The sequence below is a fragment of the Zeus faber genome (genome assembly GCF_960531495.2).
Source record: "Zeus faber genome assembly, chromosome: 10".
Classification (NCBI taxonomy): Eukaryota; Metazoa; Chordata; class Actinopteri; order Zeiformes; family Zeidae; genus Zeus; species Zeus faber.
In genome coordinates this window covers 4,385,912-4,412,246 of record NC_137199.1, presented here as the reverse complement: position 1 = coordinate 4,412,246, position 26,335 = coordinate 4,385,912, and the positions used below count along the sequence as shown (strand labels likewise).

The 26,335-nt window shown below is 41.1% G+C and overlaps 1 protein-coding gene across 5 annotated transcripts; it reads left to right on the top strand.

The window, feature by feature from the left end:
- The first annotated feature begins 1,280 nt into the window (after window positions 1-1,280).
- abhd18 (abhydrolase domain containing 18) lies at window positions 1,281-26,152 on the top strand. Of its 5 annotated transcripts, none has more exons than XM_080008568.1 (15): window positions 1,281-1,379; window positions 1,756-1,864; window positions 16,218-16,302; window positions 17,024-17,124; window positions 18,221-18,296; window positions 19,082-19,168; window positions 19,591-19,616; window positions 20,645-20,783; window positions 21,316-21,405; window positions 21,996-22,097; window positions 22,377-22,422; window positions 22,507-22,597; window positions 22,731-22,849; window positions 23,115-23,277; window positions 25,777-26,152. In XM_080008568.1, the coding sequence occupies exons 2-15, from the start codon at window positions 1,773-1,775 to the stop codon at window positions 25,832-25,834; spliced, it is 1,275 nt and encodes a 424-aa protein (XP_079864694.1). In that variant the 5' UTR covers window positions 1,281-1,379; window positions 1,756-1,772; the 3' UTR covers window positions 25,835-26,152. The 5 variants fall into 5 exon arrangements, with proteins under 5 accessions (XP_079864694.1, XP_079864690.1, XP_079864692.1 ...); XM_080008566.1 differs by adding an exon at window positions 2,054-2,191 and having other exon boundaries at window positions 1,367-1,379; window positions 22,377-22,597; XM_080008567.1 differs by adding an exon at window positions 2,054-2,207 and having other exon boundaries at window positions 1,367-1,379; window positions 22,377-22,597.
- The last annotated feature ends 183 nt before the right edge of the window (window positions 26,153-26,335 follow it).

The window sequence follows — 26,335 nt, the reverse complement described above, 5'->3', positions numbered from 1 at the left end:
TAAAACAAAGGATGGCGTTAGTTGGAATGCCTCAGTTTAAAATGATATATTGAAACGTAACAACAATTTCACTCTGAGAAATGACCCACAAATGCCTTATTATAGCCCAGACAATTTTTAGGTTGTTATTAAATACAAATTATTCCTGTTCTCTTTTTTTCTTGATTTTATTATGATTTTTTTGTTTTTTTTTACATGGAAACCCACAGCCTGTACGCCTACCCTGTCATTATATTTATCAATATCAGTCATGAGCAAGTAGAATTCTCCATTTATACAAGGCAACCTCATTTGTGACGACAGGAAGGGTTTATATCGAAGTTTACTTAGGCCTGTACGAAACTCAGATTAAGTGAATGGATGATGACACAGATCTTCTTGGCTATAAATATATTCAAATAAACTGTATATTTAACCATAGTTGGTAACTAGTCAGAACCCTGGTGTTTGCCCATAGCGGTAATGAAGAAAGTGTGGCTGTAAACCTTTCATTCTCCCATGAAGTAATTGTACTTTAGTTCCAACAAGAAAACTGAACACATCATTACTGAACGGTGCAACGGCAACTGAACAATGTCAGACAAACCACGAACAATGCCACTTTCGTGCTAGGCTAGTGTAGCCAAAAATGCAATTTTGAATATTGCACTTAAATTGCATCTTGCTAGAGTAATGAATAGTGGATGACCTGTGTGAATGTTGTCAATCAAAGAACAACATTGTAGTACGCTCTTCCTGGGTGGTGATTAAAGTACATTGGGGTCATCTGAAGTGTCTGTGCCTATTCTGAAAACATCCTCCGTCCTGCGCGTTCAGGCTTGCGAGATCCAAGTAGGTACACTTGGACTCGAGTGTTCAGCTGCAACAGGTGAGAATGACAGCACAGACGTGGGGTCGTTATCCTCCAGTTAAGGCAGCGTAGCCAGTTGTGCGTCAAATATTTTGTCCATAATCAAGTCCACACCATCGGGCTCGCTGGACCCGAGTAAGTCAAAACTTTGAACACAATGTGGATCTAGGTGGAACAGGCAAGGATTGGCAGTTTAGACGGATGACGCAAACAAAAAATAAAGGATAACATTAAATGTGTTTAAATATATACTCAAATACGTATGCACGTATGTATATAATATAACATATTAAATATATGTATCCGATATATGAGAGCGAGGGACTGCGAGCGCCCTCGCGATATTCTCGTCCCGAGAATACGAGAGTTTGTCCTTGGACCGGAGAGGTCACTTCCTGGTCCTGACTCCGCTTTTCCGCTTCCGCGCCGTTTGAATGCTGCGCAGCGCAGGCACCAGGGGGACGTCGTGGGAGTCAAGTGTCACACACACACACACACACACACACGGGCGACGTCCTCGTAGTCCGAGGTACAACTTATTACTCTTCTCGTTCTAATATGGCTTCACAACTTGACGCGTTATTGTCCTTGCGTCTTGGATTGAATAGCGCTGGCGTTCATATTCGCAAACGAGCTATTAGACGTTGCTAACCGAGGTTGGAACTTGGAAGGGAGTAGCGGGCAGCCGGGCCGCCGCCGCCGCCGGGCCGCTCGGCAGTAATGAGTTATTTATGACGACACCGCTGACTGCGGAATTCACTTTCATTTTAATCGGCACTGAATTGAAACCGCTGAAACCGATTTGGGTAAATTGTAGGGGGGAAAAAAATCATTAACAGGGCAAATTGCGGACGTTTCAGTAACATTTTGTTTAAACGCCGATTTAAAGGAGTTTTCTTGTTTAGATGCCAGCTGTTTGTCCATGGGCCTGAGCAAGTTGGATGTGCTTTACAGAAGGCTGCTCCTCACCAAACTCTTCATTCAGGGATGGGGGAGGCCCGAAGACCTCAAGAGGTAGGTTGTTATTTCCAAGACAGCCGATTGAAGAAGAAATACGTGTGAGGGCTGGAAATGAAGTGGCGAAATGTCTCAACTGATGAATGAACGGAAGCGGTGTCCTGCCAAACAATTGGTTCGGATAATTGCACGAATAAGCAGGTGTACAGGTGTTCCTAATAAAATGCTCACTGTGTGTGTGTGCAGGCGTGTACGCACACGTAAACACGGACACCCCGGTCGGCCACAACATTAAAACCACTGACGGGTGAAGTGAATGACATCGCTCATCTCGTTCCAATGGCACCTGTCAAGGGGTGGGATGTATGAGGCAGCAGGCGAACGGTCAGTCGCCACAGCAGTATGTAATGCTTTTAATTTACACACATTGTTTATCTTCTGCTGGACAGGCCGTTTTTATCCCAAGTACGACAAATAAAAGAATAAGAGATTTGGAAATACAGGCTGTATGTGTTGCTGCACACTATAAAATGAAGATTGACAATCGTGTAATCTATCAACAACATTTTTCTCTGAACTTGTTTTCCTTCATTTAGATGTAATTGAATCTCAAAGTAAAAAAAAAAAAAAATCCCTGACATATTTCTGTAGATTCGATGATGTTATCAGACTCATTATAGCATTTTGGCGTGCAGCAACCTTGTTTATGTGTCTTCTCTCATTATTATGGAGGTAAATAAGATACATTAAAATTTCAATTTTAAAAGATTAAAAATACTGCACAATGTTCAGTGAACATTGGTACATACGCATGACACATAATGACTGATTCATAACATTGAAGTACAAAAAATGAGTCTGAATTAATTGATGGTGAGTTTGCCTATTTTACATTTAAATATGAAATTCAGACTTAAGCAATAAAAAAAAAAATCTGCTATTCTATTTTAATAGACTAGATTTTTTATCGACTATTTTTGCAAATCAGATACAAAATAACAAAACTTTGGGATAGTCAAAAAACTATAGTCAGGTTGCTAAAATGGGACAGCACAAATTTTGTTCCAAAAAATCAAAATGAATAATCTCATATAGAACACTTTGGCTGACATATGAAAAAAAAAAGTATAAGTATTATCAGGTCATTATTTCTGACAAAGATTCTAAAATGTAATCTGTAACTTTGACTCAGTTCACCTGGTTTTATCTTCAGTCTGTTGCCTTTAACTATGCTGAATTTTATCAAGTTGTAAATTGTATCTAGTTTACCACTGGGTTGCAGAGTAAATTTGTGTGGTAGGTGAAATCTATATGGGCACAGGTGAAACAGGGCTAATTAGGCCATGGGTCTCATGGGAGGTCTCATGGTTTTTACTGTACCATCATACAGGGTCATGGTTATGGTACAGAGGTCAGGATAGTCGCTACAAAAGTAAAAACCCCAATCTAACCTGGACAATTTGAATAATTTGGAGCACACTCACCTTGGATCACAGCACTGCAAAAGCCATTCTGTTTGTGTTCTGGATAATGGTGAATCCATTATCACACCGAAAAGAAAGAACAGTTCTGGGCAATTCTAACACAAACTAAAGGATCCACCGTCGTTAAGGGTGCATACACTTGTATCAATGTTTGGAACAGCATTGAGCTGCATACACGGCAGTGGGCTGCTCATTATTGATTGTATGGACCTTCTATTAATTCATGCAAATTGAAATAAGAGATTATTGGTCAACCTGTCGTGTGATTATGATTGTGTTTTTTGGACAAACTGAAAGTGCACAGGCTGTGCGCAAGCCCTCAACATAGCGCAGCATTCTTGTAGCAGCACATTCTGTTAATTAAAGCAACAGTACTCAGGTGCCGCTCAGTTTGTTGAAAATGGATGATATACGCTGTACTACTGTTGAAACGGATTACACAGAAGTGCAATGTGATGTCACAGAAAAAAGAACAAGAAAGCCAACCTTTCAAGGAATCTCAATGGTAATTTAAAGGCTTCAGTAGGAAAGGAATGTCAATTGAACACAAGCAAGACAATTAAAAACAGATCACCACTCTCTTGGCTTCCAAGGAAATTGTCTGTTGTTCAACAAAATCTAAAAAGGTTAAAAAAACAATCTTTGTCCAAATTTCTCTGAACTCCCTAACACATTGCTCACTGAGTTTGCTCTACCCAAGGAGGAGCGGAGGAAGCATTATTTAATTCATGACAATGTGGCAATATATTTATTGAGGAAATATCAATGTGGTTGAAGGGAAATAGAATTTCACATATGATGATGCAAATGAAAATGCAAAATCTGAGTGCCAAGATGTCATTAATCCTGAAGATAGTGTGTCTAATGTGTCTAGCAAACGGTCAAGCAGAAGAAGCCATTCTAGTAGGCCTAGGTCATCTGTTTCTATTACTTCATCTGCATGCTTAAACGCATAGGCAGAGAAAGCGGCTTTTATTGAGCAAGCTGCTGCTCTGCAAATAAGTCAAACTACAGGCACAAGAGGAGAAACAGGCAGGAAGGAGACAAACTGAGGAAAAAAAGGAGCAACTGAAGCTCGATACACAAATAGCCACTGCTGCAAGACCTTCTGTGCTGGAAGGCAGTGATGTTGGCCCATTCAAGGCCCATTGAAATGGAATGAGTTCCTATGTGAGCAAAGGACTTAAAGATCAAAGACTTGAATTCAACCCAAAGACAAATTAATTTGTGCTGAAATAGAATTGACTTTGGATCAAGGCTCAATAGCGCCACCTGTTTCATCTACATGTGATGTGCGACCAAAAGTATGATACAAACACACTTACAGGACTAAGTACAACATCATGAAATCTTTCAAGCAAAGGATACCATTCTCAGGCCACAGTCACAATCAAAAAGTGGAATGTTTTACACAACTACTCTAAAGCATCAGTCTCAAAATGTTTTCACAGCCTCAACAGCTTGATCTCTTAGGTCTGTAGCTACAAAGGAACAACACACAGGCGTCAATCTGCACAGAACAATTCACAAGTGCAAAATACAGTTGACCAGGATACCATTGTGGAATCATGCAAAAGCAGGATGAAACCACCTCAACTACTTTACCACCAAGAGACAACCATATTTGATGGGGATCTATTGCAGTGTATTTACTTTATTGGGACTTTTGAATATTGTCTTGAAGATAGAACTAGAAGTTATCAAGACGGTGATTGTTTTCTGGAACAATACACCATGGTGCAGCCCAAGGAGCTGGTGTGAAGCTGCCTATATACACTACTCACAAAAGGTTAGGGATATTCGTCTTTCGGGTGAAATTTCAGGATGAACCTAAAATGCACTATAACCTTTAGAGGTGAACTTAATTTGATCTTCTCTAAACTTTTGAATGCACATGTCCAACTGTTCAATGTTTCAGTACTTTTTGCACAACTTGCTGTTCTCTAACAAGGAGCTGAACGGCAAAATTCACAAGTGTTTTGATCCATGAATCGACCAATACATTTCCTGGTTCAATTAGAATTGGTATTTAAACAGTCCTCTTCATCATGCTGTTCACATTTTGACATCATGAGACCAAGACGACACCTAACAATTGATCAACAGTACCTCGCCATTGAGAGGCTTCAAACAGGATGTTCTCAGAGGGAAGTGGCCACTGAGCTTAGAGTGTCACAGAGTGTCATCAGCAGGTTGCAACAGAGATACAGTGAGACTGGAGGAGTCACAGAAAGGCATAGAAGTGGACGTCCTTTGGCCACATCCCACACTGATGAGCGCTTCATTGTGAACAGTGCCCTGCGGAACCGGATGATGAATGCCACTCAACTCCAGGCACATTTAAGGGAGGTGAGAGGCACCCAAGTGTCACGTCAGACCATCCGAAACCATTTACATCAGCGTGGTCTGCGTGCAAGACAACCTGCAAGGGTACCTGACCACACCACCAGGCACAGCCATCATTGTCTTGCACGGGCCAGGCAGCGTTGACACTAAACGAGGGACCAGTGGGCCTCATGCTGTTCTCATGCTCAGTCGATTCACGATGAGCATGAAATGATGGCCGCCAACGATGTTGGAGACGTCAAGGAGAGCGCTATGTATCAGCCACTGTTGTCACAAGATGAGCCTTTGGTGGTGGTGGTGTTACAGTGTGGGCAGGTGTGTCTAGTCAATACAGAACTGCCCTACACTTTGTGAATGGTACAGTGACAAGCCCATACTACCTGAATAACATCATTAATCCAGTCATTGTGCCCCTGCATAAACAACACAGGCCTCATTTCATCTTCACAGACGACAATGCTACAGCTCATCGAGGTCGCATCATTAGGGAACGGCTGCTGGAGACTGGGGTACCTCAAATGGAGTGGCCTGCACTTTCTCCAGCCCTGAATCCCATAGAAAACCTATGGGATCAGCTGAGTCGCCGTGTAGAGGCTCGTAACTCTGTGTCCCAGAACCTCAATGACCTGAGGGCCGCCCTTCAAGAAGAGTGGGGTGCCAGGCCTCAGCAGACAATAAGTCGACTTGTGAACAGCATGAGATGTCGTTGTCAAGCTGTAATTGATGCTCAAGGGCACATGACAAGTTATTGAGACATTGACATTTTTTGTTGTGGTAAACCCACCACTGTTGTTGGCTTTTGTTTCAATCAATTGTTTGGGATGAGGAAATCACCATTGCATGCTTCTATGCTTAAATGCCCTTCTTTCATGATATAATATCGCTGTAGCGTGACCTTTTTACATTTTCCATAAACTTCACCCGAAAGCCAAATATCCCTAACTTTTTGTGAGTAGTGTATATGACACCACAACAAGGATATCAAAGAGCAAAAGGTATTTTGAAAGAACACTTTGGTAATGAACACAAAATAGCAACAGCCTGTATGGACAAAACATTTGGATGGCCTGTTGTTAAAGCAGAGGATGTTCAAGCGCTGCAGGAATTTGCGCTGTTCCTAAGAGGGTGCGGCAACACTATGACAGAGATACAATACATGGAGGAGATGAACATTACATCAAACATGAGGCATGTAGTAATGAAGTGGCCATACAAGCTGTGGGAAAGATAGAGGTCTAGAGCTTGTGAGATACAAGAATGACGAGGCTACAGGGCCACTTTCCCACATATGATTAACTTTCTGGAGAACAAAGTCAAAATCTTGTCTCATCCACTTTTGGTGATATGTCAGATGCATGACCAAGCACCTTAAAGACTGTAAATAGGAGCAAACCGCTACCAAGGAACAACATCAAAGGGAGCCGATTTGCAACAGCCATTGCAGCAACTAACCGTGCTGTAAGTCCTAAGCCCACTGTGCACAAGATGCCAATGCAGTCCATAACATGTAAGGAGTTCTCAGAATCCTTGCTTTACTGTAAAAGAGTCACATCCATTTATTCAAGTGTTCAAAGTTAAATACAATTTCTCAAAAGGAGAAAATTTATTTCTGAGAGGAAAAGGAATCTGGTTTGGATGCTTGAAGGCTGGACACATGAGCAAGGAAGGCAGAATCTGTCTGATCTGTGATGAATGCAATTTAAAACACCAGACTATTCTACATGTCCACAACAAAGACAAAGTAAACAAACCAGAGGAAACACCAGTCAGTAGTGCACTTGTCTCTCTTTACGCATATGGTTTTACTGGGGCCGGAGACCAAAACTGTACCCTTTCCGTCGTTCCGCGCACTATGGGCCGGAAAAGGGTTGTTAAAATCCAAATCCTTACAGGACTGGAGGTGTCCAAATTGGATAGGAACCAATTTGTAGAGCTCCCTGAGATCTTTACACAGGGAACAATTCCTGTTTCAAAGAGCAACATCCCTACTCAGTGAGATTTAGGAAAAATTGACATATCTAAAATATATCAGGATCTTGGAATTGGACACTAATGTTGAAATTTTGATTGGGACTAATGCGCCAAAACTCATGGAACCCCGGGAAATAATCAACAGCCAAGGTGATGGACCTTATGCCATGAGGACCCTATTGAGGTGAGTCGTCAGTGGTCATTTGAGGGGCAATAGTTGTCGTTGCTGGAGAAGCTGCTTGCAATTGGCATGTGCCAATTGGATATCCATTGAGGAGCTCTATGGTTCTCAGTAAAACCAAGATTTCAATGAGAAGTAACTGGAGGAGAAGCAGGTGATTTCAAGAGAGGACCTGAGGTTCATGGAGATCTTGGAGAAGTCGACTTGCATGCAGCAAGATCATTACTGCTTAGACTTACTGTTTAAAGTGGATGACATCCCCATTCCAAACAACCGGTGTCTCCTGTAGTTGTGTATGTATACAGTGGGGGAAATAATTATTTGATCCCTCAGTGATTTTGTAAGTTTGCCCACTGACAAAGAAATGAACGGTCTATAATTTTAGTGGTAATCTTTGGTAGGTTTTTTATAACAGTGAGAGACAGAATATCAAAAAGAAAATCCAGAAAATCACATAAAAAAAAAAAGATATAAATTATTTTGCATTTCATTGAGTGAAATAAGTATTTGATCCCCTACCAACCATAAAGAATTCTGGCTCCCAGAGATTAGTCCTCTCACTTTAAGAAAGTACCTCTAATCCCAACTCATTACGTGTATAAAAGACATCTGTCTCAACTCGTTACCTGTATAAAAGACACCTGTCCACAGAATCAATCAATCAGACTTCAACCTCTCCATCATGGGCAAGACCAAAGAGCTGTCTAAGGACATCAGGGACAAGATTGTAGACCTGCACAAGGCCAGTGTCTATGTGCAAAAAAATCAAAAGAGATAAAATATCAAACAAAAAGCCTTGCCGACATCAAGCAGGTAAGACAATACAAACACATGCACAGTTTGCAACCACTACAGACCTACAGTATGGAGCCTACCTCACATGATGCGAATGCATGTTCAGAGCCACAACCTGCACATACAGGTACTACTAACTTAACGACTGAGTTCTGTTCATAGGACCAGGTCGTTAAGCGAATTGGTCCGTAAGCGAGGACCTGTGTTATTTCAGGGTAAGGGGTGCGTGGCCATTGCGAGCGCTAGTGTAGTGAATACTGACAGACTGAGGGAATGAGACTGAGTACAGTGATGCACGATGAGATGCTTGACGCTGAGACGCCGCACATGCAGCACGCACACCGCGGTATTGTACGCAGCGCACAATACAGACCGGTCAGAGAGCTGATCATAAGTCTGAACAGTCGTTTAACAGGTAGGTCGTTAAATGAGTACCTGTATATAACAAAGAATGTTGGCATATCTGTGATGCGCGAACATTCTGCCGGTAGATCTTTGTCAGTTTTACACTAATTCCTGCTCCAAATGTTGTTCAATATGGATCAAACTTGAACCACGAGATGTCTGAGACATCCTGGATCTAACGAGACCTCAACCGTGTCTGTGGGTTCAGCGACTGTCATGTTCCAGACACTTTTAGCCGAAAAATGCCAAGGAAAATAATAATAATTAAAGCTGCAAGCAGTGATGACCGGGTCCTCGAAGTGCAAGCGTTGGTGGGACGTCGGCTGGCGCAGCCTTCAGACAGTGTGAACAGTTCCTCCTAGCTTGGTTACTTGAGGTACCTCGAGAACCAATCAATACCGGGATGTAGTCCGGAGATTAGTAGAATGCCATTTGATGAAGGATGTCAGGTAGTTACCTCTATGGCTTTGTAAACAAACAGGAATAAATGCTGCATTCTCTTATTGGCCGGGGAGGGCCACCCAACCTCCTGATAAAGGTTGAAATGATGAGTCCTGAATTGATCCCCAGTAATAAAATATGCGGAGTGATAAACAGTGTCAAGCTGTTTCAGAGTAATTGAGGCAGCGTGCAGTCAGACTATACTAAAAGCTTCCTTTTATCATGCGAAAAGCATGATTTATTTCTCAATAATAATCCAAGTTTCATTCCTAACTTTTTTGTTAGCATCTCCACATATATTGTGAAGGACAGATTTTTATAAATAAATGTACTGAGATACTTGTAGTAGGGTACTTCCACAATTTCAGCACCTTCTAAAGTTCAACTATTGAGGTAATTTTCCTTCAAGGTGTGTGATCTGAAGAACAGTATTGAACAGCATTTTGCCATCATATTCAGAAGATATTATATTACATATTAAATATCTATAAATGGGGAGGGAGCAGGTTGAGGAGAGCCTGGAGAAGTGGAGCCATGCATTAGAGAGAAGAGGAATAAAAGTCAGCAGGAGTAAGACAGAATACATGTGCCTGAATGGGAGGGAGGGCAGCGAAAAGCTGAGAATGCAAGTAGTGGAGGCGGAGAAGGCGGATGAGTTCAAGTACTTGGGGTCAACCATCCAAAGCAGCAGAGAGTGCGGGACAGAGGTGAAGAAGAGCATACAGGCAGGGTGGAGTGGGTGGAGAAGAGTGTCCGGAGTGATCTGTGACAGAAGGGTTCCAGCAAGAGTGAAGGGGAAGGTCTACAGGACGGTAGTGAGACCAGCTACGTTGTACGGTTTAGAGGCGGTGGCACTGACAAAAAGGCAGGTGGCTGAAGTGGAGGTGGCTGAGTTGAGGATGTTGAGATTTTCATTGGACAAGGATGGACAGGATTAAGAATGAGTACATTACAGGGACAGCTCAGGTTGGACAGTTTGGTGGAAAAGTGAGAGAGGCCAGATTGAGGTGCTTTGGACACGTGTGTAGGAGAGATGAGAGTTACATCGAAAGAAGGATGCTATTGCCACCGGGTGCCTTCTGGGCCCCAGAAGGCACCCGGTGGCGCTCTCTGCATAAACACATAAACACAGCAATAACAATAGGGTCTTTGCACACATGCTGCTGGCCTGGACCGTAATAATAAGGTCACCGCATGCCAGAAACCACCAGGTGCAAGCCGCCAGGACTCAAGTCCAGCCAGCAGGGGGCCCACCCGGCAGCCCCCCGGCCAACCACACCCCCACACCAACCCAGCAGCGCCCCGCCATCCCTGGAAACTCCAGTGCTCGATGGGTGCTGTTGGCAGTTGCTGTTAAAATTTGTGGGGTGTGGGGGATTCCTCCAAGCAAGTCGAACCTGACTCACTCGCACCCCTCCTGCCCCACAAACCATGCTCTGGTAAATAATTGTCCAGAGTAAGATTTGTGTGCGAGTGTACGTGTTCTAATGTAATATGTGTGGCATTAAAATTTTGGGATGGACGAGAACCACGTCGGGGCAGGATAGCAGGTCGTCGTGATGGTTAAGGGAAGTTTCTGGGTTACTGCATTCCAGTTTTTCCCACTGAGTGGTAAGACCGTGGTTTTAGTCCAGTTTATTGACTAGTCTGAGAAAGCTGAAAATGTAGGTATGAGATCACTTCCGGTAGAGATGATATAGGGTTCCGTAAATACAACAAAATTGTGGCAGTTCTGCCTGCCACACGCCATCCAAGTGGCGTTTTCAGGGCCGCCGTCACAGAGACACAGAAGACGATGGGTTGTGGACACCAGTTTATTATAGAGAGAAGGCTAGGTGGAATTAGCCAGTAGCAGATCGAACATGTAATGACAGGACTCCTATCCTGAGAGTGTGTGAGGGTGAGGGTTTTAACCTGTTGCTCGCTAGCCTAACCAACAAGCAACAGGTATGCAGCCACCCTGACCCAATCACCTAGATCCAGGGCAGGTATGGCTGCTCAAACCATCCCATCCCCACACCACAAAAATATTGTCTGCCTACAGACTGGTTTTGTGAACAGAGTTTCCTGTTTGTATGCCAATGCTATTACTGTTTTGATGGATGGCTGCCGCGGGCGCTTCAATAAAGATGGCGAATAGTATTAAGGAGAGGGGACATCCTTGTCTTGTGCCACGTTGTAGAGTGAAACACTGAAGTGTAACCATTGGTGATGACTGAAGCAAATGGTAAGTTGTACAGAATTCTAATCCATTAAATGAGTGACTCTCCAAAGCCATATTTGTTGAGGGTGGAAAAGAGAATTCAACTCCAATTAACTCTTGTCAAATGCTTTTTCGCAGAAGCATTAACAGGATTTAAGTTGTTCCTTTGAGATATGCTGATCAGAATGAGTGTCTGCCCTTCACAAAGCCTGTTTGGTCTGGGTGAATTATAAATGGAATTACTTTTTCAATTCTGTGGGTTAGTGTTTTACTAATAATCTTTAAATCGCAATTAATTAGGCTTATGGGTCTATAACTGGATGTGAGGGTTGGGTCCTTATTGGGTTTGAGCAAAACGCAAATGGGAGCAGTATTCATGTGTGGAGGCATGGTGGAGGTTGACTTAATCTCAGTAACCATTCTGATGAATAATGGTGATCTAAGTGGCCAGAAGTGTTTTATAGAATTCCACTGGGTAGCCATCTGATCTGGGTCACTTATTGTTGGGCATAGAGAAGAGAGCTTTCCTGAGTTCTTCATGACTAAGTGGTTGATCTAATGTGGTAGCCTGCTCTGTGGATAGAGTTTAGGGAGGGTGATATCATCAAGGAATGAGTTAATGTTTGAAATATTTGATTCATTATCTGACTGATATAGCTTATTATAAAATTCTCTGAATATGTTATTTATGTCTTGTGGGGTGTATGTTTTCCTACCCTGTGGATGTTTGATGGCTGTAATAAGTGTGTTTTTCAATTTGATTGGCAAGAAATTGACCCGTTTTGTCATTGAATTCAAAATTATTCACTCTTGTTCGTTGCAATAGGAATTGTGTCTTTTGATGGAAGATATTATCAAGTTTAGATGTAATTGTCCGGATCTCATTTCAGATTTGCTTGGTCGGTGATTGGGCTTGTTGCGAGTGCAAGTCTTTTAAGTGTTGTTCTAGTTTATTTAGGCACAGTATTATTTCATTCTCCACTCACAAGAAAAAGAAAGGACAAGAACCTTTCTTTTTCTTGTGAGTGGAGAATGAAATAATACTGAAGAAGTCTATTCTCTGGAAATGGTTTAATTATTTCTGTCAAAAGTGAGGTGTTAAACCGCCACCTGCCAGGGGGTTCGGGTTGGCTTCATTTATGAGGTTGAAACTAATCGGCCCTTGATCTGAGATTACAACAGGGTGGATTTCAGGATTAGTGATTTTGGACATTACAGAGTTACTTGTCAAAAAAAAAAGTCAATTCTAGAGAAGCTTTAATGAGGTGGTGAATAATATGTGTATTCTCTATTATGTGGATTATTTTATCGCCAACAATCGCCAAGAGCAAGATCAGTCATATATTGTTTTATAGTGTCAGACGAGTTCCAGGGCTTGTGATGATTTCTTGTGAACGGTCTAAACAAGGATCAAGTACTGTGTTGAAGTCCCCTCACAGTATAATAATTGAGTCAGAGAAGAGAAGAGCTTGGAAAATATATTGTAGAAGAAATTTGGGTCGTCCGCATTCAGGCCATAAATATTAGCTATGGTTAATTTGTGATGGTGGATAGAGGGTGAGAGTGATGATGTGAGAAGTAGGGAGGGAGGGATTAGGAAGGTGAGATGACAAGAGAAATGGGGGGTGGGGGGGTAGGTGATGAGAGTGAGCAATATTTACAGTCCTGACATAGATAGGATGCTAATTTCTACATCTCTGAATTATCAGGGTTAATAACCAGGGTATGGTGGAGGAGTCTCATAACATACCGTCTATATATGGTTGAACCACACCACCATCCAAAAGCGCGCGCGTGTGCGTGCGTGCGTGCGTGCGTGCGTGCGTGCGTGCGTGCGTGCGTGCGTGCGTGCGTGTGTGTGTGTGTGTGTTTAAGGTTCTTCTTAAGATCTCTTGTAGACACTCGCCAAGTTTGAAGTTGATCTGATAAATCGCCTAGGAAGAGTCTGCGAAAGTGCAATGCATAAAAATGACCAAAAACTGACTAAAATGGCAACTTTAATTGAATATGGCTGACTTCCTGTTTGGTTTAGATCATGGCGCCAATATAATTTTTTTCAAAAGTCGAGTGATGTAACATACGTGTCCTGAATTTCGTGAGTTTTCGGGGGGCAATCTGAATAGGTTTAATTTTTAATTTATTTCTAGGGGGCACTAGCAAGCCATTTTGCCACGCCTATGAACGAGACCCATAGAATATCAAATGCCTCACCGGGACTGACAAGTGTGCAAAGTCTTGTGAGTTTTAGAGTATCTTCAGGCCCCCAAAAAGCTGATTCAAAATGGCGGAAGAATTGGAAGAAGAATAAACACAGCAATAACAATAGGGTCTAATAATAAATAAAGCCGCAGGCAGCAATACAGTCCAGTTTAGTCATGTCATGTACATATTACAGGTTTCGGATGGTTCCGAGGTTCCCGAATCTGCGCTCTGTGATCATGTGCGGGGACGTTTGGAGCAGACTGAGGGATTCTCCTACCGTGGATTTTCTCTTTTATCGCTCTCCTTTTGCGGCGATGGGGGCCGCCCCGAGCTCGGGTTGGGAGGAATTTGAGTTCAAATTGGCGTTTTAGGAAGACCTGAATCATATCAGCTCCGGGGGTCCTCATCCCAGCTGTGTGCTGCTCGGCCGGGCAGAGAGCGGAGGAAGCACCGGCGATCCTGCTGTACGTTTGGCTGTTTGTGTCACATGGTTGTTTGTCTGCTCTGTACGAATTTACGTAATTTCAGTGGTGACCTCTTTACTTGGATTACTTATTCAATATACAAAAATACAAAAATTTTGTATTTCTGAGTAATTACCATATCACGGCTTCTATTTTTCGACGCCTCGCTGGATCTTGAACGCATCACTCACTTGTACCGTCAAGTGGACTCCACTTGATGTGGTCACATCGTTAGTTTTGTGGACTGTTTTTCATATTTTTTCATTAAGCCGAATGCTGGGCTGCTGGGCGGAGGCTGCTAGCCTGCAGCAAGCTCCTCCGCCCAGCAGTCACCACCGGGACCATCCAGCAGCCCAGCAGCCAGGCCACCCCTCCATGCAGCCCCTGCAACAGCCAAGTCCGGCCACGCCTTCACCAGCCAGCACATTAGCCCGAGGCCCCACACTCTGGATAGAAGCAGAGGGCGGTCTGTCGTCACACTGGGGGAAGAAAGCCGGTGGGCCATGCTGTTCTGGGGAACCAGGTCCCGGGGAAGGGGACCAGTTAATGTTTTTTGGACATTTGTTGGTTTAAGGTATGGGAACCTTGGCCTGTCGGTAATGCACGAAAGCTCGGCTACTTCTGGTTAAATTTCGTCGGGTTTTCGCTTCTGCTCCGTATGTGGATCGATTTGAACCACGAGATATCTGCCACGTTCCGGTTCTAACGAGATCTCAACCGTGTCCATATGCAGCAGTTGTCCTGTTCCGGACACTTTTAGCCCGAAAAGTGCCTACGGGATGGAGCCCTAAATATTGCTGCAGGCAGCAATACACAGGGTCCAGTTTAGTCAAGTTAGGTATGTATTACAGGTGTCATAACAATATTTAAAAGTTGATTTTTTTTTTTTTACATTAAAAACGATATTGTTCTTGAGGTAATGCACTTGTTCCAAAGCCTTTGAGATGTCACACATTCACATCTCTACTCTCATAAAAAATATTATATTATTGTCTGATCGTATTCAATATTTACTTAGATGTTTTTGCTTTGTTTTGATATTCCCCATTGGTCATATCAAATGATTCGATTTTAAATGCAAATATAACCATAATATTAAAATTAATTATCTTTTTGATAATTGTAATTCAATAACATTTATACATTTTTTTAAAATGTATTTGTATACGTCAATTAAAAAAAAATGTTGTTTTTTTTCATGTGAATGGTTCAGTTAAATTAGAGGGCTAACGAGCTAGAATTAGCTTTGGAATGGGTTTCCTATTGTTCCCTATGGGCTGGACAGCTAGAACGGCTAAAATGTCCTGGTTCTAACGAGATCTCAACCATGTTTATGGGTATTGCTGTTCTTGTCTTTCAAATACTTTTAGCCTGAAATAAAAAGACAATTTGCCTTACCGGCTGGTCAGATTAAAGTCACATTTTTTGCTTGCTTGTTAACTTATTAAAATATAATATACACCACAGATTATAAACAAAAATAAACGGATAAGAAAAAATAATGGACAGAGATCAATGTATCTGTCATTAGGAATGATAGGCTGATCGGCCAACATCATATAGTGTCTAAATGTTGAATTACTCTTCAAAGGTCTCTTCTCCAGAACAGCAGCGTGCTAGTGAGTAGTTTGCGATTTTTAATTAAACCAAAGAAAGCTTGATTCTTCCTTTATGTATTGTTTTCAAATAGAGAGAACTGCGACATAACTACTGCGTTATTGTGACTAACTTATGTTTTTTGTACCTTCAGAAAACTCTGATGTCATGATATAGGTTTATGCAACAAGTCAAGAAGCTTGAAACCAAGCTTTCATCATGAATCATTTTATTGTAAATCTATGAAAAGAATAAGTGGCAGTAATATTCTAAACTTTTAATCTTTTTGTTTTTTGTTTTTTTTATCTGATATTTCTTTTAGAATTTTTGAGTTTCGCAAAGTCATTGGAGACAGAGAGAGATGTAAGGACCTGGTGCCCAAGGACTATCCTGTTTACATAGAGAAGGTATTTCATTATTTTGTCTTTGCATCGTCTTGATCTCTAAATCTTTTTGTCTCCCATCGCCATTGCTCCATTAAGTCTGTCTGCCAGATATTTTAGTAATGGTTAAAACATGTGGTGTAAAACTTGTGCCACTGGTTGAACAAATTACAATCATGCGCTTGGAATTTGAATGTGCATCAGTGAAATTGAATATTTTGATTTGTAGCTGAATTTTGGAAACTTGAATTTACGTTTTCAAAAATGATGTTTTCTGTAACACAAATTTAAACACTTTGAAATAAGAAATGTTTGCCTCTACTAGTACCCTTTTTCAATGCCTTTCCGCTCCACTTCCTGTCTTCCTTGTCACTCCTGAATAGCTTTAAAATCTGATTTTACATGATCAGCGACACTCAAAGTTCAAATAGTTTAAACTTTGACCCGGTTATTCCTGACCCTGTTGACATTTCCATTCATGATGTACCATTGGTGATCACCACTTATGTACAGTTATAAACCGGATATATTACCCTACTTATGTTAAACTCTCCGTCCGATTGTTGTCATGTGCAGGCACTTGCTTTGTGACCCACTGATCCTTCACCCACGGCTTTAATTATTCAAGTTCTTTTGAGTTTGTCTTAGCAAAATGGACATGTTTCCTGGGCGGTCCAGGATTCATTTTTTCATCGATATGATTAGAATCTCTTAATAACTTTTTTTTGTTTGTTTGTTTGTCTAGAAAGAAGACCACTTCGACTGCCAAATTCACAATGGATTCTTCATCTCGCCATTGGAACAGTTGGTCCCGGGAATACTGCCACCAGAAGCTGTTAAAGCGAGGTATCTCCCATTCCACTGTACTCTGCTTTTGTCAACACCTACATGTTGCTAGACGTTAGTGATCCTAATACAGCTGGTCAAAGGATACCCAAACTTGAAACATGTTTTGTTAGCCCGATTGCTTGGCAAGACAGTAGAACCTAAAATGTAACGTAAGTAAAATCTATCTGCAGTGTCTAGGATATTGGCCTAACAAGCTTTTACGGATTACGTCCGTTACTTCTAATGGGATTAGTTCTTCCAAATTCACCTTCCAAAATCTTAGAGTAACGCTTTTGTGGAGAGTTGATTTGTAATTATTGTGTCCCAAAATTATTGAAGTCGAAGCAGCTTTTCTCAAAATTTGTAGGAATGTTTGAAAATTCCAAATCAGTGGTAGAAAATTGAAGTGGAAAATGTAATTTAATTTATGCTCCACAACAATATTGCAGGGTGTATAAAACAGTTTGCCCCCATCTGTGCAAAACATTGGGAAATTGTTTTGCATGATTTTTGTCAATTATTTTGGAAGGTAAATGTGATTGCTTTGTTTGCATTCCTATAAAAATTGCCAGTCTACTGTAGATAGCATTAACTTTAGCCAGGCAGGAAGTCCCTTTGGTAATGTCATTGACACACGGTGGTTGTGGATTGAGTTATTTTATGCACAAAATTTCAAGTTCTCACAAATACAAAAATGGACAGCAATGAGTTCACACCGAAATCCCATTCAACACCTGTGGATGAATCTGAAAACAGCAATTGGGAGAATGCATCCTTCCTTAGAGAGGTGTAGGAATTCCAATGTCTAACGTCACAACCTTTTTTATTTCCTTCGATACACGTCAAATCAACGTGGTCTATGAATGACAACTAGCGTTATTACTTTAAAATTAAAACGTTTGTTCCTTTGTACATTCTCAATTTTTATTATCCAATAATACTCTTCTGAAATGTCACCATTATTTTGCGAGGTAAGTAATTGTGTGTGTGTGTGTGTGTGTGTGTGTGTGTGTGTGTGTGTGTGTGTGTGTGTGTGTGTGTGTGTGTGTGTGTGTGTGTGTGTGTGTGTGTGTGTGTGTGTGTGTGTGTGTGTGTGTGTGTGCGCGTGGTTTAGATTCCAGTTCATAATTCCAAAGAAGTGGCAGAAGAACAAACCAGTATGTATCCACCTGGCAGGGACCGGAGACCATGTGAGCACAACTTCTCTGTCAATCTACGCACCAGAACTCAAAAGAAAAGATCAGCAGTCCTGCCAATTTTACAATTGGCTTTTGCCATTAAACCCTTCTCCAAATGACAAATGGGGGTGCTGTTCGCAATAAGCACCGTCATAGCAGCTAGCGAAACAAAGCAGATTCTCACCATCATAATGGAGGGTAGTGGGGGAGGCTCTGCCAATCACATTTGATCATATATTTAAGGTGGTTGGGCACCTTCAACGCTGTTGATTCATTTATAATTTTATAATCATGAAGCGTATAGGAGTGGGGAAAATTTATTTTCGGAGAGCGATGTTTGGAGTGAGCGCACACCTGAAAGAGTGTCTTGACCAAATGTATGATGATGATACTTGCAGACACTTCTTCAATGTCCAAGACAAAAAGGCTAAAGACCATGGGCAACCAAAACGGCCAGCAAAATAAATATTCATCTTTTTGTTGAGAGAATAAATGCCTCTTATGCTTGTATACATGAAGCATATTAAAAAGCTGATGATGACACATTTATCAATGGACCTTTAGCAAATAATGTGTTTCATTTCAGGCTTTCAGACCGAAAATCTGTCTCTTAAGTTATTTGTAGTTTATAAATCAAACTCAACTCCATCGCCGTGATACAGGACTTGAATCTCCTCTTGCTTTTCAGTTAAAATCATATTGGTTCCTCGATGACACACTTTCTGTTTCATATTGCAGTGCTTATTTAGACAAAGACAAACAGCTAATGTTTTTGTTCTGTTTTTGTGTGTTTGTAGTTTTTTTGGCGCCGTCGGACCCTGATGGCCAGACCTATGATCAAAGAAGCAGGAATGGCGTCAGTGCTCCTGGAGAATCCTTACTATATCCTCACGATGTTAAGAGTGTATCAACTGTATCATTTGTACTGCCTGCTAAAAGGAACCTACTATGTTTTTTGTGCGCTATCCACCCAGATAAAAGAGATGAAAATAGAAATGAAAAATGTATATCTTTATCGCAGAGATGTTATGAGTGTATTGGCTTATCTTGATATAATTTTATGTATATATTTATACAATTTACTCATTCAACCCAATTATATATATTATATACAGTATAGTTGAATGGCAGCTGACAGCTAATTTCTTAATTCAAGTGGAAATTTGCGCTGGGAACTGGATGTGAGCAAATGAAGATGAAATGGAATCTTTTTTTTATTTTTTATTATCTCCTCTCCTCTGTTTCGCGTCATAGTTTCACATTTCTCTTATTTCTCAGTTCTTGCATCTTGACTTAATCTGTACATGGCTACCGCAAACCTAAAGATCAACTGTAAGTCTGAGTATTTTTCATATTTTTCGAGCTTATAGAGCTTATTGTGCCTAATCACCGGGTGTCATGACATTTCACTGCATATATGTACGACCGTATGTGTATGTATGTGACAAATAATCTCTTGAACTTGAAGTCACCGCACCTTCGTAATGCAGAAACCTTTTTGCCTTTTGTCTAATAGTATCTCATCTTATCTCACTTTTAAATCCACATTTTAAAAAATCACAGTGAATCAAAAGTCTGAATCTGCCCCTAAATACGGTGAAACCCCTTCACTTATCCAAATTTAACATTATAACACTTTCATCCCCAGAGGAAAATCAGGCAAGGAAGTGGGCAACCGAACCAAAATGTCTGTCAAATGCATGTTAATGCTTTTCTCACAATTAATGTGCCTGACAGGACTTTTACGCATGAAGGCAACAGTTAAAGTGTAAATCCATAAAATTATTTAGTAAAAAAAAAAAAAAATTAAAGCTAAATAAACAAATGTATTGAGCTGAATTGTTATTGAATTGAATTGCTTTTGAAAACACAAAAAATCCTCTTGCATTTTCAAATAGATTATATTTATAAGACTTGTAGTGTAATCCACCCAACACAGACAATCTTATGGATTACCGCTTTGAAGTTGGGACTTACAGATGGAATTATTATGGGATGTTCATACTCTGAGTAAATGATGCTGGTTATTCCATTTGTGCTGGGTTTGAATGAACCGCTTGGATTGATTTACAGTCCGTACGGTTGAAATGTATATCAGTTTGTTTGTCAGTTAATTATTGTATAAATGCTTTCAACTGCTTCAAACACTATAAACCAGCATTATAATGCCACTGGCCTGCTTCCCCTTAAAAACAAATTAGATTAAATAGGTGTCATCTGGATGATCTTTTTTTGGCCTGAAAAATATGAATTTTGGCTATAGGTGTATCTTTGATGCAACAAGTTCTAGAACTTAATTGAATAGCATTTGGTGTTATTTTACTCTGTCATGGAGCTGCGTGTGTTTTGGATATTTTTAGGCGATCCAGTTTGAAGAATGTGTCGGACCTGTTTGTGATGGGGGGAGCTTTGATCCTAGAATCAGCCGTTCTCCTCCACTGGCTCGAAAGAGAAGGTTATTGGCCACTAGGAATGACCGGCATCTCCATGGGTGGATATGTGAGTGACCACCTCCACTCCCATACTGACGTGGTTGAGGGTTCGCCCTATAAGTGACTTAGTGATTTATCTTTCCTTGTACTTGACCCAGCGTAGTTGACACCGCAATGCCTGCTTTCGTCTGTCACTCAAACTAAGAACCGCGAGCGGATGCAACGTCCCCGCTCTTGACGAGGGGAAAATTAAAAAACAAAACAAAGGCTTACCTTCTCTCTATGGAAAGATTGATGTTGAGGAAAAAAAAATCCTGTGTAAAGCCATGCAACAGTTCTAGCTACAAAATAACAACTCCCCCATGGATCAGATAATGGAATTCATGACTGCATGGAATGATACATGAATAAATAAAGACTACACAAGGAAAACATCATTAACTAATACATTAACTTGATAAATGAAACCATTATCCCTATCACTATCAATCAGATTGTGATGTGACCTCTTACGAATCAATATCAGCTTGTTATCGTTTTTTTCCACAACACTATTTACAATTTGAAATACTGACATGGAGTGGCGTGTGTTCATTCAGATGGCATCCTTGGCAGTGACTAACTGGCCGAAACCCATTCCTCTGATTCCCTGTCTGTCCTGGTCAACGGCGTCAAGTGTCTTCACCAAGGTAACGACTTTACCTACTTTTTTGTCTGTCTTCTCTCAAGATACCTTCATATTTTTTTGTCCTACAGGAATAAGTCCAACAAAAATAATCCAAATCAAAAAGTGGAATAATTGCAACTAATGGGGGTGTGGCTGTTTATTTAATTTCCTGTCTGCTAGCATCAACAATGAAGTGACCACACAAAACCATCAATCTTTAAGTGACCCGAAATATGACATCCCTCCTTGGACCCCTTCTCATGCAGTTACGATGTAAAGCGGTGATTCTCAACCTCTTTCATCCGTCCTAATCTCAGAGGAGTTTTTGTTGTTTGCATGATTCAGTCAAAATTGCATAAATTACAACTGCATGTCTATACAGTACTATATTTACAGAGATCAGTCGAGCAGTCGAAAACAGTCATTATTATACATCTCTATTGGCCCATAGTCTTGGTAATTAAATAATGCTGTTGTTTAAATACTAATCATTTTGCCTGGAGCCCAGGTCGAGAATCACTGTTCTTAAAATATTCCGTGTTAGAGAGAGCGCTATATAATACGTTTACAGAGTTTCTCTCTCTCTCTCTCTCTCTCTGTTTGTGTGTGTAGGGTGTTTTGAGTAAAGCAGTGAATTGGAGGGAACTGGAAAAGCAGTATGCCATTAATTCAGTTTATGAAGATGAGATCCTTCACCTGCTTGAATACTGTGGGGTAGGCTTCCCATAACACTCTGATAGCAATAAACCAAAAAATGTAATGTATCATTTAAAAATACATTTGTCCTCCACAAGAGGATGACATCAAAAGTCTCAATTTGAGTTTAGAATCCAAATTGACAAGTTAAACCGTTTGACCATGTCCAAAATGGTCCATATTGCTGAAAGTAACGGAAATAACACAATAACCTGTTTGTTGTTTATTTTCATGAATAATCATCATTCAGTTTAAATGGTCAGGCGATCATTGCCCGTCTGTATTTTTTATATCAAGGCTGATTCCTTCAAGATGGGTCAAGACTTTGTCAAGAACTCTTCAGGTAGTCTAGACTCTCTAGACCACCTTCTAGAAGGGTTTGCTGTCCGTCATTATCCCCAGCATCCCAAAACGTTTTCGCCAGCAGTAGGTGAAGAATCAAGATGGCACGGGATGGAAGTTGGAACAAAAAAACTGACGTTGTTAAATGGCAGACATTGCTTGGACACCGTACCCAGGTAGTGAAACCAGGTGTCTTGCAGAGTTGCAAATGTCACTATTCTTTTCGCTGTACCGTCACAGAAGGGCATCATGAACAACAGTTACTGAGTTTTGAAACAGTTCATGCTTAGGCTCCCTTCCTCTTCATAGAACTCGACAAGAATGCGCCAAGAGGAAAGAGTCTAGATCTCAGTCGCCATTGCAGCGGGAGTCGCTGAGCTTCATGAAAGGAGTCATGGATGAATGCACCCACATGGCCAACTTTTCTCGTAAGTACCATTACATACAAATATAAATCCAACGTCTGGTTTCTGACTGATCACAACTCCACCGTCAAATAAAATGTTATCCGGGAATTGATGAGTCCTACAAACCAAACACCACACACTGTCTAAAACAGATTTGCTCCAAAAAGAAAGTGGTTTTCTGTTGTTCCTCCAGAAGAGAGGGGCAAGGGGGTGGTTATCTCTACCCCGTAGGGATTGTGCTGCACCGAACTGCATTGCATGTCAATGAAATGGTCTTTCTTATCAGTCCCTGTGGATCCCAGCATGATCATCGTTGTCCAGGCGAAGGAAGATGCCTATGTCCCCCGTACAGGTGTCCTCAGCCTGCAGCAGATCTGGCCAGGATGTGAGGTACGGTACCTGGATGGAGGACACATCAGCGCTTATCTGTTCAAACAGAACCGCTTCAGGTATGTGTCTTGGCAGCTGGGACAACTGGCCGCTTGATTTTGGAATAACAATCTGTTAGAAAAACAGCATCGTCTAAGTGTTTCTCAAAGCGAGGGTCGTTTGGTGGGGTTAGTGAACAAAGGGGCCAGGGGATCAGTGAAATGTAAAAAAAAAATATATATATATATATACAGTGGGGCAAAAAAGTATTTAGTCAGCCACCAATTGTGCATGTTCTCCCACTTAAAAAGATGAAAGAGGCCTGTTATTTTCATCATAGGTTCACCTCAACTATGAGAGACAAAATGAGAAAAAAAATCCAGAAAATCCCATTGTCTGATTTTTAAAGAATTTATTTGCAAATTATGGTAGAAAATAAGTATTTGGTCAATAACAAAAGTTCATCTCAATACTTTGTTATATACCCTTTGTTTGCAATGACAGAGGTCAAACGTTTTCTGTAAGTCTTCACAAGGTTTTCATACACTGTTGCTGGTATTTTGGCCCATTCCTCCATGCAGATCTCCTCTAGAGCACTGATGTTTTGGGGCTGTCGCAAGGCAACAGGGACTTTCAACTCCCTCCAAAGATTTTCTATGGGGTTGAGATCTGGAGACTGCTAGGCCACTCCAGGACCTTGAAATGCTTCTTACGAAGCCACTCCTTCGTTGCCCGGGCGGTGTGTTTGGGATCATTGTCATGCTGAAAGACCCAGCCACGTTTCATCTTCAATGCCCTTGCTGATGGAAGGAGGTTTTCACTCAAAATCTCACGATACATGGCCCAATTCATTCTTTCCTTTACACGGATCAGTCGTCCTGGTCCCTTTGCAGAAAAACATTCACATATCACATTTAGTCATTTAGCAGACACTTTTATCCAAAGCGACTTACAATTGTTCAAACACCGACGGACGCAGCCATCAGGACCAATTAGGGGTTAAGTGTCTTGCTCAAGGACACTACAGCATGCTAGCAGGAGGAGCCTGGGATCGAACCAGCAACCTTTAGATTACTAGACCACCAGCTCTACCGCCTGAGCTACCATCCCCAAAACAGCCCCAAAGCATGATGTTTCCACCCCCATGCTTCACAGTAGGTATGGTGTTCTTTGGATGCAACTCAGCTTTCTTTCTCCTCCAAACACGACAAGTTGAGTTTTTACCAAAAAGTTATATTTTGGTTTCATCTGACCAGATGACATTCTCCCAATCCTCTTCTGGATCATCCAAATGCTCTCTAGCAAACTTCAGACGGGCCTGGACATGTACTGGCTTAAGCAGGGGGACACGTCTGGCACTGCAGGATTTGAGTCCCTGGCGGCGTAGTGTGTTACTGATGGTAGCCTTTGTTACTTTGGTCCCAGCTCTCTGCAGGTCATTCACTAGGTCCCCCGTGTGGTTCTGTGATGTTTGCTCACCGTTGTTTTGATCATTTTGACCCCACGGGTGAGATCTTGCGTGGAGCCCCAGATCGAGGGAGATAATCAGTGGTCTGGTATGTCTTCCATTTTCTAATAATTGCTCCCACAGTTGATTTCTTCACAACAAGCTGCTTACCTATTGCAGATTCAGTCTTCCCAGCCTGGTGCAGGTCTACAATTTTGTTTCTGGTGTCCTTTGACAGCTCTTTGGTCTTGGCCATAGTGGAGTTTGGAGTGTGACTGTTTGAGGTTGTGGACAGGTGTCTTTTATACTGATTACGAGTTCAAACAGGTGCCATTAATACAGGTAAGGAGTGGAGGACAGAGGAGCCTCTTAAAGAAAAAGTTACAGGTCTGTGAAAGCCAGAAATCTTGCTTGTTTGTAGGTGACCAAATACTTATTTTACCGAGGAATTTACCAATTAATTCATTAAAAATCCTACAATGTGATTATCTGATTCTTTCCCCATATTCTGTGTCTCATAGTCGAAGTGAACCTATGATGAAATTTACAGGCCTCTCTCATCTTTTTAAGTGGGAGAACTTGCACAATTGGTGGCTGACTAAATACTTTTTTGCCCCACTGTATATATTTTGTGTCCTTTGAAGGGGTACATCTTTACATTTTTTAGGTATATAATATTTTTATGTCATATATATGTTTATAATAAACTCCTTTTTGGACAAACAAATCCCGCCATGTGCACCTCCTCGCCACCATGCGAGATTTGTGTTTGATATTTGGTTGAAAAATGTTTGATCTATATGACCAGATGCTGCAGGCAACCCTTAAACAGTTAAGAGACTGTAGCCTGAGAGTGATCTTTTACCCAATAGAAATAATTAGTGTGTGTGTGTGTGTGTGTGTGTGTGTGTGTGTGTGTGTGTGTGTGTGTGTGTGTGTGTGTGTGTATTTATACACACTCTGTATATTTGTGTGTATAAGGTGTGTAATTGATAATTTGATATCTTCATGGTTCATCTGTGTGCTTGAAGTAATTACTGTGTATATCTGACCGGATTTAAGAAAAGAAAAAAAAGTACTTTGGAATTTGTTGTATAAACGATTTTAAAACCCATCCGTGTTTCACTTTCAGGCAAGCTATCTACGATGCCTTTGACATATTTCTCCGGAAATACTCAAACTTTCGGTAGTTGTGGCAACTGTCAACACCATCCAGACCATCCGCACCGCCCCCTTTCCAGGAAGGCCGATCCTTGTTTTCTGTGAAATCACACTGAAACTTTTCCTTTAACTCAATGAAAAACCTCTTTCAACCTGATATGAGGAGACCACGACAATCAATAATTTGTGGACTAACAAAATGTGCACAGCCCCACACCTGTGTTTTTTCAATCACAGTCACACCTTTCTATTTCAAAAATCAACCTAATGAGAAGAGCACCATTACATTTGAGTACCGTGTACATAAAACTAATTGTGCTTGAATCAGATAATAAAATGAAGAGCATTTTTAAAAGTTGGCCGTAGACTGCTTGGTGTGCAATTTATTATAGTTTGTCCCATTTCTCCTTAATTGTGATATTTCCCCATAATGGTAAATGGTTGATATGATAAAAACCAATATTAGAGGACAAGTTTGCTGTTTATCCACCGAGTTCTTGGTGAAATATCGAAAAAACATTTAGAACGAA

What these genes read in the sequence shown, in the direction of transcription:
- abhd18 (XM_080008564.1), top strand. Translation starts at nt 1,773, where the DNA reads ATGGGCCTGAGCAAGTTGGATGTGCTTTACAGAAGGCTGCTCCTCACC. An exon ending in AGGCCCGAAGACCTCAAGAG is followed by an intron (nt 1,865 to 16,217) that starts GTAGGTTGTTAT and finishes TATTTCTTTTAG; the next exon opens with AATTTTTGAGTTTCGCAAAG. An exon ending in TTCAAACAGAACCGCTTCAG is followed by an intron (nt 23,278 to 25,776) that starts GTATGTGTCTTG and finishes TTTCACTTTCAG; the next exon opens with GCAAGCTATCTACGATGCCT.